This window comes from Electrophorus electricus, chromosome 3 (assembly GCF_041902795.1).
Source record: "Electrophorus electricus isolate QZ-2024a chromosome 3, ASM4190279v1, whole genome shotgun sequence".
NCBI classification, from domain to species: domain Eukaryota; kingdom Metazoa; phylum Chordata; class Actinopteri; order Gymnotiformes; family Gymnotidae; genus Electrophorus; species Electrophorus electricus.
The window spans coordinates 32,311,991-32,326,157 of NC_137499.1; the positions used below are offsets into that span (position 1 = coordinate 32,311,991).

The following is a 14,167-nucleotide window of genomic DNA, read 5'->3' on the forward strand; positions in this document are numbered from 1 at the left end:
TTGGAGGTAAGAACAGAGCTACAATCTTTGGAGGTAGCTTCATCCTTGGCTAACATTAGGAAGCTATTTGCCAACTGTTTTTTCCCCAGTTTTGCTGAGTCTTATTTATCATGGTACAGTACATGAATACATTTGTATGATTCAAGTAAAGGAAGCTAAAAAAACGTACAAACAACTAGGAACTTTAGGCTCCCGGAAAGCATTTTCATGAACAAGAAATTCACTGTGAGGAATATTTGTGCCCATTTTAGCCAACATGCTTGTACAATTGGGGGGGGGGGGTGTCTTTATTTTTAATTTGTTTTAGCAAATTATTTGAGCAACTCAAATAAAAACTACCTGAGGTGCCTCAGAGACTTCAATAAAAAATTTTCCTTCCCCGAATGGGGGTGTGGACAAAAGGAACACAAATACATCATCCGATTTTTATATGGGGTCCAGAGACATGTGAAAAAACTGTAAATGTTTTATTTAGATTTTATCATGAGTATTTGCATGAGCAGATTTTGGTTTGGATCTTCAGTAGGCTACATCAGAACAGAATGCACAGGGTGTATCATAACAGATGTATGATGAATAGATAGGATAGATCTTCCTAGGACAGAACAATTTCTAGGTAGGCCCAATATGATTAGCAGATTTAATTAAACAATTTTACATTTTAAAATTCTATTTCATATATATATATATATTTTTTTTCATATATATATATATATATATATATATAAATACCCCACTCTCCCACTCTCCCTCTGGGCGGTCTCTTTTTCTTGGGTCCTCTAACAGAGGCCTGGGAGCTTGAGGGTCCTGCATAGAATCTTAGCTGTTCCTAGGATTGCACTCTAACTATGTGTCGAACTTATAGAATGCAATTGATAGCTAGCTAGGGTGAACATCAATAAAGGCAAAATGACATGAAAGTAAGCTAGATAAAAGACAGTATAGAGAAATTATCTATTTGCCTACCAAATGCAAATCACACAAAGTAGTTTCTGAATGCTGCCTGCCAGTTTCCAGAATATGTAAATTAATTACCAACAAGTCTGTGTTTAACCGTGGCAAACTCTGAAATAAATAGCAAAAAATTCAGCTAATCACTAAACCAGTGGTCACCATTTGAACTAGAAACTTTTTATGATCAGTAATTTTTATTAAATGTATAATAGTATATAGTGCAAAAACATTTATCCCTATAGATAATACCTTTGGTGGGATTAAAAAAACCCATCTACAACTCACCCACCACCTTTCAGTCAGTGAGTATCTTTTATAACATGGCCCACTTTGATCATTTCTCATATGCTACTAACCTTCCCAATTCTTCATTCATTTAATTTCATTCTTGAAAAGAAAGGGCATCAATTTTCCTCCACTCCCTAAGAATGATCTGATAACCTATCATTAAGCTAGTTTGGATCCAATCCTTTAGATATTTGTCACCAGCATGCATGTGAGGTAGTAAATTAAAAGAAATATGCAGCTTTCAAAACGTGCAACTTTGACTGTGAAACTACACAAGACTACTAATATAACTTAAAAGAACAAGAGAAAAGAATGAACACTAGTCAAATGGTATTAACAGTTTTAGTTGGATTGCTGAGATCAGGTAGCTGCAAACAAGTTTTTATAGTTCACTTTACCATATCTGTAGTGCATGTGTGAAGACGTATCATCACTCATGGTTAGGTGATAATCAGAGCCATAGCTCTAGTGATAATGTAAAGGAAGAACACTGTCTAAGCACACCCACACCTTTAAAATATCACAGAAGAAAGCATTTTTGATGACCAATGACAATTACAGAAAACTGCCAACATTCAAGAAATTTGCTATAACAGTGACTTTTTCAGTTTTCATGGGATGGGCAGAAGACTCTTCTGGGTGGGTAATGCCCACCCCAGCCCACCTGTAGACCTGCCCCTGATATATCTTGACATTGCCCTATATGTATTTAGATGTGATGAAAGGTGAACTTCCTGTTTAAGATTGACACTCCTAAGGCAATATGCACTAGTTCTAGAGAAACTAGAGCCAAGTCAGTCTGCATATCTAGCCAGGATTCTAGAACACAAAGTGCAAGGAAAGTGCCTGGGAAGGGACACACTTTTGTGATTGTGCAAATTACCAGTAAATTTCAGTTTATTTCCAGTTTTAGCTGGTTCTCAACTAGTTTTTAGTAGTTAGTTGTAGTAGTCAGGGTTGTACCAATTACCCACTCAGTAGCCAATATAGATAGGATATATATATATATATATATATATATATATATATATATATATATATATATATATATATATATATATATATATATATATATACACACACAGGATGCACCATCTTCTTTTTTTTAATTGGGCAAACAGTAGTTGCACATTAGTACTAAATATGACTACTGGCTAAAGCCAGTTCTCTAAGAAAACTAGAAATACTGTTTTAGTTTTAGAAGCAATTATTATCCATTTTGCCTAACTGCAATTTCTGATCCAATTACATTTTTATTTAAGTTTATTTTGCCTCAATAGTTTTAATTCAGGTTTTAGCTTACTCCAATAGCCCTGCACCAGCTGGGCATGTGTGCTCTGTTTTGTGTAATACCTGGATGATGTTCAGGCAGACTAGGCAGGGGCTCGGCTGGGTGAACACACACGTTGTTCTTGGAGAAGATGATCTCCCCGTCCAGCACGGCCCGTGACCCTGCCGACCCTGCATTGAAGGTCAAGAGGTCAGAGGCTTTGGTGGATGCGCGTCGCAGAAGTCGACCGAATGACATCTCCAACACCTGGGTACTGCACCCATCCTCTGTATGAGAGAGAGAGAGAGAGAGAGAGAGAGAGAGAGAGAGAGAGAGAGAGAGAGAGAGAGACATGAACACAAAGGAAGTAGGAGAAATAGTGAATTGAAAGAACGCACTCAAACACTGACACTAATACAGAAAAAAGTTAATAAATTATAAAGTGAGAGAACATACTTTCTTCCAGCCTGGGCAGAAACACAAAGAGTGTCACTTATGTAATATAGCAAATTACACTGTATCTATAATTCACTGGTTTTATATACAGATTACAACATTGCATTAAAAAAATCATCACAATAGCAATGTAATGCAAACTGTTTACTAGCACAAGCCTGATATAATTTTTATGACTCAGTCATGACTGACAACTTCCATTCCATCCACGCTGGGTGTCCAGACAGTCAAACAATTTCTGCTTTGAAGAACAGTGTACAAATAAAAGGCACTGCATGTCAGCAAGGTCTTTGCTAGCACGATATTCCCAGAGTTCACGGCTTTTTTTTTTCCTGAAAACTGCATGCATTAAACAACTTGGAGAATTAAACTCATGTAAACTACAGAGAACCACTCCTCAAAAAACATGTAAACAGAGTAAATAATTTAAGCACAGCAAGCAATATCTGGAAAACAAATACAGGACGAAACAGTCTAAACTGTGTGCCACATCTACATCCTGGACCAACAGCAGGTTATCTATGACTTACATGGAGTCACACCTTGAACAAACACAGCTGTGCATGCACACACATGCACTCGCACACACACTGACCAATATGCAAGAAAATCACAAATGGGTTTTAGCAGTCATTTAAAACTGTTGATACATATTCTTCTTAGCACAAATTTTCAACCAAAAAGAAACATGTGGTCTGACAACATTCTCAGGTTCCTTTTATCCACCTCAAATCAGCAGCATTTCTAAATGGGTCTCAGCTTCATAAAAGGTACCATAGTGGGTGAAGGATATTACACAACACTGAATATTTTGTTATGCATGAAATTCACTTCCTCTTATCATGTTTTTGTTGCACTGTTGCATTTCACCATGCGGGGCCTAGTTTGAGCCATTCCTTTCCTTAATCAAGTGTTTTGTTTAAACGCCATGCATGGAACACATTCTTTACATCGATTCTGTTTATCTCTGTCTCAGTGCAGGAAAAGTCCATCTGGGGGTAATCACCAGACATCCTCATCGACACAAACTGCTCTTTGTACTTATTTGTATGAAAAAGAGCAAAAATGGTGTTAGAAGGTTTAAGTGAACATAGAATCTTTGGACAAATAATAATGAATATTCTGATATTTTATTTCAATTTTGATATCTCAGTCATTGAGATTAATTAGTGAATGCAGTTATCACAAAACGACTATTCCAGAGTGGAAACGTCAGAGCTTTACCACTGTAGTATACTGACACGTGAGCTATGATGTATAACGTGTGTCAACAATCACACTGATAGAAATTGACTGTGATGATGGCCTACTAATTTTTGCTCTTAAAAAACAGCCTTTTCAGATATGTAATTGTGTGTGTGTGTGTGTTTGTAGTTGGGGTGGTAACAGTACCAAAGCTTTTAATGCCACGCAAAAAATGGGGTCACAGTGACCCCATAGACCAGAGAAGTTATTATGGATGGCAAGCTGTGCAGCTCAGCTAACACTGAGAAAATCTAAATGAGATTGTTTCACTGCTAGTCCAACAAGCCTCAGATGCATGAACAGATGCCCTAATGTTTTTTGTCAAGGGACAGAGCCTGTGAACGGCCTGTAGACAGACTATAATGACTATAATAACTATAATACAAACTCTCCTGCCAGTTTAATAGAAACATCTATATTCCACCTACAATCACAGAGCACTTTATTAGGTACACCTACACATTCGATTTAAAAGTGCCTATTTGCTGTCAGTAGTCTTCTGCTGGAAGGTCTAATTAATCAATGAGGAGTTTGGGGAGAACATTTTCAACACAGCAAAAACACTGACATGGCATGGGCGTAGGTGTGCATATTAGGTGTGTGCAGATTTATCAGACACCATGGTGTGGTTTTTAAAAGTCTCAGTGCCAAGTTGAAAGTGGTCTGCCACTCAATCACATCCAGCCAACAGCAGCCCTATGGTCTGAATACCATTGATGAAATGTACAACTAATGCAAATGATGTACAAACTCACAAGCTTCTCTTATAAAAATAAATAAATAATAATAATAAAAATAATAATAATAAAAAAAAACCGTTGGCGGGGGGCGTTTGTGGGGGGGAGTCGGGTCGGGGGTTCTAATGGTTAGGACACCAGGCAAAAGCTATAGCAAACAATAAGACTGTCATGACTGAGACCTTGGTAAAGAAGGTGAAAGCTTATGCTGATAAGTTATTAAAACTCTTCGCTGGAGAAGCATCTGTCCTTGCTCTTGTATACTGTCAGCACCTCTGGGACCAGTGTCACGCTGCCAGGGTTGTCTATATAACAGATCACGGTAACCTCTTATCTAACATGCACATACTTGGATAGCACATATAGAAAACGGGGTGACACTCTTCTGAATGAAGCGCATGACAGTCTGCTGTGCATAGCTGAGCAGAAATGCCCACTGTGGTTAAGTTCCAAGTCCTACACAATTTGAAACTTCTGGATAAGAGAGAATCTAGATACTTAAAAGTAGCTACTATCCTACGAAAGCATGGAAGTGAGCAGATAGGTAGCCAAGTGACCAGCTATGGCATTCACACTAGCTTATCTCGTGACAGAAATACTAGTGGTGTGTTCGCGCTATAACCGCTATTACAGACGAAGGATGGAGGCCTGTCTGATGCTCTGCCGTCCCGACGCGACAGCCTCCTGCTCTTACTTTTTCGTATATTTTAGTTCAGCGCACAAAACCTTCGCTCTGTCTAGGTATATGGCGTCACTGCCAACGCATCGCTAAACGGTTATGCAAACATATTACGCAGCCTAAAGAGAAATAACGTCATTGGACGTCCAGTGTCTTCTAGGTTTATTCATAATAAACGAGATTATCATCATTGGTTGCCTCCGTATGGGACGCATCCTACTGTTGCCTACACGCCTTCAAATGGTCTAAACATCCAAACATCCCACCGTAAAGCTTACCTTCAGTCCCTCGGGGAATTACAATATTTGATGCTCATCCATCTTAACGCATGTTATCCTTAGTGAAATCACGTTCAAAAAACAGACTGTCCTAAGAAATGTACTACACCCTGCATGCGCGTGTTTATCTGTATGACTTTACACGGCACGTTGCTGCTGCCGTCTACAATCTTGAAACCCAACCCCCAAAATTCCGCTGCTTCCGGGACGACAGTCCGCTTCCTTCGTAAACCTATAAGCAATTTTACTTTTACTAATGATTCTAAACAGTTATTCACACATGAAAAAAACGTTACATGTAGAACAATACAACAATAAACTTTGCAATAGGTTTTATTAACCATTTTCTCGTGTTTAATTGATGATGACGTTTTAAAGGTCACGTCTTCTAGATGTGGTTGAGTATGCAAGGCTGAATACTTCAGGCAACATCAGGACCGCGTTATAGTAGCATCACCTCGGTCTCTAATCGGGGCAAAAATGAAGAATGGACAAATCATGTTAGCTCCCTAAAAGAAACGCAGTGAAACCTCCCTGTCTAGTTCCAGTCTGGTGAATGTTTCTTTAATAATAGAAGCAGATAGATTCAAAGCTCAGTCAGCAATAAAGCAACATTCTGCTTAGCTGGGAGCGTAGAGATATCCTATTTCTCAGTTCTGTGACTTTATACCTCTCGCTTTTTTTTTTTTAAGTTTTAATCATGCATTAAATTTTACAGTCCAGGGAGCTGGTGTGGTAGCAATAATCAAACACCAAATGACACTTTGCTGCAGTATCCATTCCCAACCATTACAAAAACAATACTTTTTTGCTGTTGTTTGTTTGTGTGTGTGTGTGTGTGTGTGTGTGTGTGTGTGTGTGTGTGTGTGTGTGTGTGTGTGTATGATAAATGGAGTATGTGTTGAGCTATGGCCAACAAGAAAATAAAACACTGATTAAAAAACAGAAACACACTATAAAAACAATTTATTTATTGGATATATATAATGGGTTTTGACTGTAGTACTCCAGAATTGTGTATGCTGGTACATTTGACTCAAACCAATTACTGATGTTTATGTAAATTCTGATTATTAAAAACATTATGGCCTCACAGTTAACATTTACCTTATACAACATATAAACAATAGTAGCATCGGAGACTTCTCACGTTCTCATGAACTCCACTGTACTGTGAATGGCTCTGATATGGGGAGGGCTAGATTAGGCACTCTAAGAACCTAGAGCACACATGCACGCACGCACAGACAGACAGACAGACAGACAGAGGACCAGTTCTATTTATTTATACTCAGGTTTTATTTATAAAGAGGTTATTGCAATATGCCTAGAATTTTCATGAATTATGAACAGATGCAGAGAGATTGATTGGTTTTGCATGATTTTAGAAAAAAATTATTTTATTTTCTATAGGATGCTTTTGTCACAACTTCACATTTTCTCCTAAACCATTCTAATGAAATGGGGGGCACACCACAAAGCAGAATTTAATAGTTTAGCCAGATAACACAACATAAGACCAAATTCAAGACTCTTCAATAAGAGAAGAGTTGAGTAACATTATCGATTGGACAACCTCAGCTTTGATCTTAAATGCCTAAACTGAGAAATCCTGCTTTTTGGAATACCCCTTAGCTATTAGTCTAGTGAAATGTGTGTTCATATCTGAGCACTTTGATTGCTTACCATGGTGTCCCAGCAGTAAGAGAAATCCATGACTTTTTCTCTATTGGCCCATACACCTGCAGGTGGGGTTGGAACTCCAAACACTCGTACCTCTCCCACAACTAAACCTTGCACAGATCTATTCAGTTTTACTGGCTCACTCACCACCTGAGACTAGGAGCAAATGACATAATAGACACAATGGATTACTAGAGGGCAGATTAAATCATACATCTATAGAGTACACAGATCAAAAACAACATTTTATTGGCCATGTCATTAGATGATGAGATAATTAAGTACTAGGTAGAATTACAGTGAAGCCCATTAAGCATGAACCACAGCATTTTCACAGATAGTATTTCCTTTTGATTGTTTGCTTTTATTTGTTGCTATGGTTGTACAGCATACAGCATTCTGCTCTCACATGCACTGGCCACTCCCTTCATTAGAGACATCTGCCTTGCACATTCCTTGGCTACTTCAGGTAAACCTGTCTTATAACTGCACTTATTGTTGTCTTGTGTTGAGAAACTGACAATGAAGTACCAGACTATGTGCAAAATTTGCATAGGGACAAACTTTATTGCTACACCCACAAAGTAATTCTAATAAGGTGATTTGACAAGTGATTGGACATACAACAAATATCCGGGAACTCATTTAATATGCAAGTTGTTCTTGTAATATATTTATAGATGTTTATCAGGTTAACTGAAAATCAATTTTAATCAAGGTATAGGCTTAATCTATGTCTGGACAACTTGGAATTTAATTTAAAAAACGGGCCTACCTGTCCTGCAATGAAGAGTATGTAGGAGTAATCTCCATGTTCAAAAGTGTCCAGACTGTCTCCATCATCCCAAAACAGCTCCCCTCTGGCCCAGCCCTTTGTGGACAGCGCCACCGTCAAGAGGAATGGGTTACTACGTGAAGCTGCAGTTGTTAATGCAGGCACCTTAATCCACATGGAGAGCAACTTATAAGCACATGGGAGTCCCACACACTAACATAGAATATACAATCAGAGTGTGAACTATGGGTAGACATGTATAGAGTAACTTACCTGTTGTGGAATAATATGCCCTTCTCTCACATGAATGTTGATAGTGTCTAGTGGAGCAGGAAGGAGCAGGTACTGCCCCCTGCTATGGTAAGGTTGTCCCTACAGTGAAAAATAGAGGATGAGATAAAGAGTAAATCTACAGAGACAGTTGTCAGTAATTGTACTATAGCGTAATGCATTATGGTGGAATTTACATTGTGCAAACTGTACCACGTCACTGGGGGGAGGTAGGCTGCCAGCTCCAGAGCTCCCTGCTCCAGCACTGGACTGATAAGCAGAGAACTCCCCCACAGGAACTGTCTATCTATGGTTTGGCAGTTTGGATCAAATGGGAACCTAGGAGGAATTCAAAGACAAAAACAGAAAGAAGGAACCAAATTTGCTGTCTAGTATATTATACTTGTATATAAACAAACAATCTTATTGATCTAGGCAATCAACAAAAGTGCACCATCAAAAGTTTTACATCACACAAAAACATAACTGCATGTGCAGAGAGACATTTATTTCTGACATTTATACAACTTCTTACTCAAGGAAAAGGGGCCTTGCTACAGTGCTGGCTGAGGTGTGTGCATAGTGGAACAGCGTGTAGAGGAAGGGCAGAAGAGAGTATCTGAGCATCAGCACACTCCTCATCGCTGCCTGGGCCAGCTGCCCAAACACATAGGGCTCCTGGGACTAACTCACACACACAAACAAAACACCAACACATGCAGTCAGGGTTACAGTTTCCACATATATAATACAACAGGGTACAGGGGATCCAGTTAGGCTACAGTTACATAGTGAAAGCCGAAAACAAAGGAGAAGCAAATTGCTCTTCTTGTAGTTTAAATGTCAGGTGACCGTGAGCTCATCATTGTGGAGCCCTGTAAAGTGTCTCACAGTGTTGGGTCTGTCATTGTGGTTTCTCATGAATGGGTAGAAGGCTCCAAGCTGGGTCCAGCGCACACATAGCTCCTCACTTGTGTCCCCTCTGAAGCCACACACATCGGCCCCAACCAGAGGAACCCCATAGAGCCCGAACAGCAGCATGGCTGGTGCATGTGCACACGCACGCACACACACACGCACACGCACACAAGCCCAACAGAGAATACATAAACTTATACTCAGTGAAGTGCAAGTACCAGTGTGATTAAAAAAAACAAAACATTGTCAATTGTCTCTGTTTGTTTAATTGAATAAACTTCTTCCTGTGAAAAACAGGACACAAGAGAATGCACTTCAAAGTTCAGATTGTTTTATGCAACTCCATAAGACAAAGTGAAAAAGTGGCTAGTCATATGTATACACCCTTTAACTGTGGGATTTCCACAGCCAGGCTTAAATACCAACTGCCCTGTAAAGTTTCATGGCTCCCCTGCTGTAGCCCACCCAACTACATTCGGTAGCTTGGCACGATGGGACGGCGTTCCCTAGATCAGGACGGTGTTCTCCAGATCAGGTGGTACAACAGCATCCCTGCACTCACACCTGGAATGGAGTACTGCAGCTGCTCCCAGTCACTCTGTACATCTCCTGTCCAGTGGGCCGCGAAGCGCCCAAGCCCAGGGAACGAGGAGCGGGAGAGCACAAAGGGGCGCGAGCGCCTCACTTTGAGCAGCGCACTGCAGCGGGGGGAGGGGAGAAGGTTTTTAGAATGTGGGAACCTTGTACATAAAAAGGACACACAATTAATGATTAGATTACAAAAAACAGACACAAGTATATTTTGATCATATTGAAAAAGAACAATCTCAAATGGGAGGAATCTATCAATATAAAATAAAACACACAAATCTTTATTCAAAGCAAATGAAGGTGGTAATAGTAATGAGTGAGAAATGCAAAACCATCCCCAACCTGTAGGTGGCCATAGCTTCAGTCAGCCCATAGAGGTTGTGAAGGTTGTAATGAGCAGATAGGCCTTGCACGCTGGTCATGCAAAGGGTTCCTGAATTTAACCGACCACCTAACACATCTACAGAACCACAGATGCCTCCTTATACATCAGGTCATAGACACTCAATGCAATGGAATGGTGAGTAAAGTCAAAAAAGGTGCTGGTTGCTAGTAGTGTACTGACCTGGAACATAAGGGGGATTCTCCAGGTCAGTATCTGGGCACCCATACACAGAGCCTTGAACAAAACTAGCAGGCTCATTCATATCCTGCAAGCATGAGGACCAGAAAAATGATACACGTCTCTATTTAAGTTTGTCCCTGGGAGAAAAAAAAAACACAGTCTAATGAGATTGTGCGTTAAACTTACTATCCACAGGCCATCTAATGACACACTGGCATGGAAGTCTCTGATGCACTCTTCCCACCAACTCACTGCATCTGGGTTAGTGAAGTCTGGGAATGCGGTTGCACCTGGCCATACCTGGTACAAACACAGACACATTGCTGGGTAAGTTAAGTCACATTCCTTCATATTCAAATATAATTTTGTGTAGCAATTGAAGGGGCTTACATAACCCTTGCCTACAGACTGCTGCAAATGAAATTATGCAAAAGGAAAGCAACAAACAATAACATCAAGACTGTGAGCCCTAGGAGAAGTGCCCACCTTTCCAATGAGCATCTGTCCTGTGAGGTTTTTGATGAATACTCCCCTCCTCTCTCCCTCTTCAAAGGGTTTATATGAGCCTGGGGGACTTGTGCTGCTGATGCCAGGATCCTAAATCATATTTGCATACTGCCTTACTAAACCATAACACAAGTAGTTATGTAGTCATGATGCATGTGATTTCTTATATTCAGAATTTTGAGGATGGGTGTGAACCATGAAGTTTCTGGTTCACTAGTGGCCGAAATACTAATTTTATAAGCACTTTTAGGTAAATTGAGAAAACAGCTTTTAACAGAGTGTGAAAATCTTAAATGGGGCATAATACATTTTTCAAAACCCAGCTCTGCATTCATTTTCATTCACATACAACAAATGGACTTACCAAAATGATCACATACTTTATTCCTTGCTGGTGGAACTCCTTCACCATCTCAGGCAAATCTCCAAACCTCTTTGGATCAAAGGTGAAGACTCTCCTCTTGTCTGCATAATCGAGATCATTCCACTGCACGTCCTAGTGGTATAGCCATGTAACAGCATGTCAGTCCAAAAAAAAAAATCCTTATTTTTTCAAGTTTTATTTTTTCACGTTTTATTAATTTATTTTTCACAATCTCACATGCAAAACTAATTATGAGAATATCAAAGCCAGCCTGCAATCCACTGAAGAAAGTCTTACAAAGCATATTTGAAATGTACAGTTACACACAAGAGGAAACTGGGCCTGGTGCATGCGCTGCACCACAGTTCTCGTAGCATTAGTGGAGGTGTAGCCCCAGCGGCAGAGGTGGAAACCCAGTGACCAGTAGGGCGGCATCATAGGATAACCTGCAACGTTATAAAGAAATCATAGTTCCTGAAGAGGATTATACGTTCTGATGTGCAGCTTAAGTAAAGTCTATACAAGCCATACCAATAACCTGATGATACTGTTGGACCACACTTTGTGGATCAGGGCCTAAGAATATGTAGAAATCCAGAATCCCCCCAATGGTCACCCAGGTAAGTGCAGGAGCAGGCTGCAGTGACACTTCTAAATAAACACATGAAACACACACAATCCACATGCAAATACAGAAAATAATTAAAAAGCTAAAGAATGGTCAATTGCCTCACCCATGGCATTGCTGTTAAGTAGGAATATCCCATGGGCATGACCATCACCGTCCTGGACCAAGCAGAATGGATGGGAGCCATAGAGATTGGCATCACTCTGCAAACAGTCCAAGGGAAAATGACTGACTCTGACCTAGAATACCTTCAGAACAGGGGCTGGACTAGGGGTGTACCCACATGTGGTGCCATATCTCTGTTCCACAGAGTCACAGAGGTCCAGTTAAGGTCCAGTGTGAGATGGGTGTAGTGCTCCCCCAGTCCAGAAACTAGAGAAGAGGCCAGCAAGGTGGAGAGCTGAAGGTACTGGTCTGCATAAAGGAGGGGTGCTACTGTTGTATTCACCCTAAGATGCACATGAACACACAAAAGACCCAAACAAACATTGCACTCATAAGAGTCAATGGTGCAGACACACAGGCAAGTTCAATAATCAATTGAGACATTGATTCCGAAATCTTCATAAAAACGCACAATATTTTAGTCTACTCATTCAGGTCATCTTTCCCTAGATTGTGGACCACACTCACAGCACCCGGCCATTGGATCTGCGACGCACAATGAAGCCAAAAGGGTCTGGCTGGAACTCCACATCATAGAGGCGACTTTGCATGCCTGTAGCTCTGCCCGATGAAACTGCCACAAAGGGAACCTCATACCGAGTAGATGAGGGATCCTTCAGCTGTGTTGGGGTTCACAATACATGAAGCAGTTGAATGTTAATGTGAAATTTTAGATATTCACAAAAGCTCTTTGCCACCGCAGAGGCTACTCTGCTTCCAAATCTTTCCTGGTGTAAGCTGTACACATTACATATCCCTTTAAAAAGGAGACACACTGAAAAAAGCTACTTACCGTAAGGTGCAGGCGACCTGTATCCTCTGGCATTACTTCTAATTGCAGTGTGGAGATGTCCCGAGGGAGGTAGGAAGGAGTGGGGCGACTCAGGGTGGCTTTCTGACCTCTAGATGTGGGTGAAAGCGGCCCCATCCTGTAGCCGGGATAAGAAACTGGGTAGAAGCACCAAGGCGGCCCACCAAAGGCAGACTCTGGCGAGGGCACATAGCAACAGCCTCGTTCCACGCACTCCACCTCGGACAGTGCGCGATCCCGGGCACAGTCGAAGCGCCTTTCCACAGTAATAGTGCAGTCCTTTTCAGCAGTAGTGAAGTGAGTTGGCGGTTGATTAGAATAGTCATTATATGAGGTATTTAGGGGTCGATTCTGCAAGTAATATCTCGCATTAGGAACATTTGAACTGTATGCTAACTTTGAGTGTGATGCTACTCTTACTGTTGATGCTTTCTGAACATAGAACTGGTCAATGAATAAGTATACCGATAACACAACGGTGAAATGAACAGTGTATTGTGGAAACATGCGCCAATTCATGGCTACTACAGTCATGTTCTTTTTCCAAGTGAGGTTAAAAAAAATCTGAAGCCAAGCACGTTGCCAGTGAGCAGGATTATATTTTATATTTGAAAAGAAAACGTGGCGCTTGTAAAGAAATGTTAGTTTCACAGCTGCTGGGCTACAGTAGGCTTTTTAAACTCACAAGTCTTTTGTACACGTTTCCCTCTCGGACGTAAAAGGTAGCAACCCGTGCACATTATTGTGTGTCCCCCCCCCTAAAAGTAACAGTAACAGTAACAAAAGACAAAACAAATAAACAAAACCCTTGTGAGCGGTAACTATTACAAGATTATTTCGCTTTCACGTTCGTTAAAGAGGAGTTCAGGTAGAAAACAGAGGCGCAATAAGAACAGGAAATAATGTGCTTCAAGAGACCACGCCTATTACAAATTAAAAGCATCTCAATAAATAAAATAGAGACGTATAATAATCACTAATAA

The 14,167-nt window shown here is 40.4% G+C and overlaps 2 protein-coding genes across 4 annotated transcripts in view; both read right to left on the reverse strand.

Annotated features, from left to right (window-relative positions):
• The window catches only part of tbc1d16 (TBC1 domain family, member 16), a 30,495-nt gene extending 24,417 nt beyond the window's left edge, over positions 1 to 6,078 (reverse strand). For both annotated transcript variants that reach the window (XM_081711151.1, XM_027003409.3), the window contains exons 1-2: positions 5,908 to 6,078; positions 2,596 to 2,799 (exon numbers count right to left, since the gene is read on the reverse strand). In XM_081711151.1, the coding sequence (XP_081567277.1) occupies positions 2,596 to 2,770 (175 nt within the window). In that variant the 5' untranslated portion in view covers positions 2,771 to 2,799; positions 5,908 to 6,078. The remainder of the gene's footprint in view (positions 1 to 2,595; positions 2,800 to 5,907) is intronic.
• Positions 6,079 to 6,224: 146 nt separating this feature from the next.
• gaa (alpha glucosidase) lies at positions 6,225 to 14,109 on the reverse strand. Of its 2 annotated transcripts, XM_027003426.3 has the most exons (20): positions 13,167 to 14,109; positions 12,842 to 12,993; positions 12,492 to 12,657; positions 12,315 to 12,411; positions 12,112 to 12,231; positions 11,908 to 12,026; positions 11,581 to 11,712; positions 11,196 to 11,306; positions 10,896 to 11,009; positions 10,710 to 10,794; positions 10,487 to 10,604; positions 10,118 to 10,251; positions 9,527 to 9,678; positions 9,171 to 9,319; positions 8,833 to 8,974; positions 8,639 to 8,737; positions 8,366 to 8,530; positions 7,594 to 7,746; positions 7,015 to 7,127; positions 6,225 to 6,372 (listed from the first exon to the last, which is right to left on the reverse strand). In XM_027003426.3, the coding sequence occupies exons 1-19, from the start codon at positions 13,716 to 13,718 to the stop codon at positions 7,062 to 7,064; spliced, it is 2,826 nt and encodes a 941-aa protein (XP_026859227.2). In that variant the 5' UTR covers positions 13,719 to 14,109; the 3' UTR covers positions 6,225 to 6,372; positions 7,015 to 7,061. The 2 variants fall into 2 exon arrangements, with proteins under 2 accessions (XP_026859227.2, XP_026859225.2); XM_027003424.3 differs by lacking the exon at positions 6,225 to 6,372 and having other exon boundaries at positions 6,864 to 7,127.
• Positions 14,110 to 14,167: the final 58 nt, after the last annotated feature.